The sequence below is a fragment of the Limulus polyphemus genome, unplaced genomic scaffold, assembly GCF_000517525.1.
Source record: "Limulus polyphemus unplaced genomic scaffold, Limulus_polyphemus-2.1.2 Scaffold5612, whole genome shotgun sequence".
Lineage (NCBI taxonomy): Eukaryota > Metazoa > Arthropoda > Merostomata > Xiphosura > Limulidae > Limulus > Limulus polyphemus.
The window spans coordinates 43082-46058 of NW_013671222.1; the positions used below are offsets into that span (position 1 = coordinate 43082).

The window sequence follows — 2977 nt, forward strand, 5'->3', positions numbered from 1 at the left end:
AAATAACGTCAACATTTCAAAAATTTACCTGCTTGGAAATCAATAAATTTTTACAGAGGTGTATCTCTAAATATCTCAAACAGAAACGATTTTCGTTCGTGCTTTGATAATCCAAGATACAAAGCGACACCTATATTTCAAACAAATGACCCTCATTGAAAATTTCGTCAACTTTCTAGCCAAGTGAAAAAAATCCCACATTTTCTTTGGCTTAGAAGTGTTTATATTTCGCGTGGTTCCCTGCTTTGTTTTGAATTTTCTTTTTATATCAAATAAATAAATAAATATATATTTCTTTGCCAAAGTATTTTATCCGTCACTATATCAGAGAATGCTTCTTTAAACTGGTGCAGAAAAAAAATTGTTTTTCTCTCAAGGCACAATTTGTTGATAAAAGTCAGGTTCGACTTCCTGCTTTTCTTGTTCTGCGTCTTCTCCGTCCAACTGAAACCAAAACCAAATAATCAAACAACCGAATCACCTTTTACCAACACACGTGTAATCCTAAATCTTTATACATATTCTCTTGTCTTTACTTAATTGTTTGTAGAATGTTCCATCCCATTAAGTCCCTAATTTCTACTAACATGGAGAACGAGATGTTCTTGCTGGTATGAATATCCAAGAAAAACTTTAATAGTTTATCTTTCAATTGAGTTAACTTTAGATCTGAAGATCTGAACTATTTAGAAAACAAGCTACGAAGCTAGCCCCCCTATTGAATTTTAATATTTAAAAACAAAAAATAGGCTAGGCTCCAATTAAGACAATTATATTTTCATAGCGGAGTGATTTGTTTATGGAATTGTTGTTGATACTAGCAAAGATGGCGTTTTTTTCGGAGTCTGAAAGAGAAATCGGTGATCTGGAAAATAAAGTGTGGATTTAAATGCTTACTTCTATCGAAGGTAGGTGTGTAGCGACAGCCTTGAAAGACCAAGTGGCCGTTTGATGTCGCTATCATATTGTATAACCAATTGTATGTCGGTTCTTAGAAGACATCAACTCTGGGGTTATGTACTCGACACTTCTTATTTGTCCGTTTGTTTGTCTGTTTCGGATATTCGCGGAAACTCTAAATGCCCTACTGGCGCTAACTGTCCCTACTTTTGTGCTGATGAACTGGGACAACCAGACAGCAGCACTCACCGCTAACCTTTCAGCTGCTCTAATCGAATAGTGGAATTTGACAGTCACTCTTATAACGTGATCACGACTTCAAAAAGCAGAGAGCTTTATTTTTCTGTAACGGGACTCGAACAATGGATTCACAGTCCGGTACGCTAACCACTGGGCTAAATCAGGTCCACTCTTATTCTAAATGGTTGTTTTCTTGTTAAGTACAATGCTGCACAATGGGCTATCCATGTTGCTGTTATCACAGGAATAAAACTTCGAATTTTAGCGTAAAAGGCCCTCAAGTTTACCACTGAGCCAATAGGAGGCAAGATCTAACTCTAAAGGCAAATTTACTCTAGAACAAGCTTCCAAGTGACGGTACATACCAGCGTTTAATGTTCAAAGTCGTGTACTACATTTTAAAAATGTTATCCTATAAAACCACACTTCAACATTCGTTTTTAAATATTTTTTGGCACGTGCGTAATGTTCAATGTTAAAAAACTCACTATTTAAAAAAATATATTATTTTACACACAATTCTATAAAATTAAGATTGTTTCCACTCTCCAAATTACTAAAATACAATAACTTACTGTACAAAGATAAAAAGCCAGATGAGACTGGAAAAAATATCATACACTCTACATAAGTGTTATTTTTGCAAAACATTACACTCCTCAGGATGACGCAGTAATATACATTGAAACATTGTAAAGTTATTGTATTTTAGTAATATGAAGACTGGAAAGAATATCGTACACGCTACATTCTGATTTTGAGTTTTTAAGATTGAACATTACACACGTACCAAAAAATGTTTAAAAAATAAATAAATGCCGCGTATATATATCGTATAATTTCTTTCATTCGATGATCAGTCAAACGTTTGACGCCCTCTATTATAAAAATTCAAATGCCTTTTTTATTATTACATGTTAAGACGGAGCTTGTGATCAGATTTGATTAGCCAGACTTGACTTGCCGGGGTCGTTGTCCTCTTGTCAGTTTGTAAAACAAACACCACACAAGTTCTGGTGAATCGGCAGCGTATAACATTTCTGTAGTTGATTTTTTGTTTTTATTTTTCACAACACATTACCTATGTTGAGATTCTTCAAAATAAATTCAGTTTTATCATTATACTCAGAATGGATCAAACTCGAAATTTATAGGTATAATGAAAACCGTGTGGTATTAAAAGATTTGGAACAATCGAATCCTCCTCCTCTCAAACTCGTCCGGATCCTCAGAATTTTCTCTATAGAACGGTCCCCCTCCAGTGGCACAGCAGTATGTCTGCGGACTTACAACGCTAGAATCCGGGTTTCGATACCCGTGGTGGGCAGAGCACAGATAGACCATTGTGTAGCTTTGTGCTTAATTACAAACAAACAAACAAAACTATAGAACAGATGACACTGAAATCAAATTAAAAAAAACCTCACAAATAGCTGGGTGGTAGGTGTTTAACGAGTTTAACTTAATAGTCACCAGGTGGTTTTGGTTTGTTCAAATTAAACTCAAATACGATTTACCATTTACACATTTACTTACATTTGCACAAGGAACAACTTTCGATAGGGAAGGAGTTTGAAATGTTCATGAAGTTTACGTATTTTGTTAAACGATTAACATGCGATACAACCAGGAATCTTTAAGAAAAATTACAAATGGGTCAGATTTAGGTTTGTCTATTTAACAGCTTTTGTGCATAATTTAACAATTTGATAGTCTTATTGTTTTTTATTATTTATATGCTGAACAGGCGTGTTTATCAATATATTTATTACAGAGTTAGACACAAGTTAATATTATTTCCTGAACTACTTATTTTATATTTATCAAGAGAGGTCTG

The 2977-nt window shown here is 34.2% G+C and overlaps 1 protein-coding gene across 1 annotated transcript in view; it reads right to left on the bottom strand.

The window, feature by feature from the left end:
• Nucleotides 1-233: 233 nt before the first annotated feature.
• The window catches only part of LOC106472791 (anion exchange protein 3-like), a 23667-nt gene continuing 20923 nt past the window's right edge, over nucleotides 234-2977 (bottom strand). The window contains exon 15 of the mRNA XM_022401326.1: nucleotides 234-444. Coding sequence (XP_022257034.1) covers nucleotides 373-444 — 72 coding nt within the window. The 3' untranslated portion in view covers nucleotides 234-372. The remainder of the gene's footprint in view (nucleotides 445-2977) is intronic.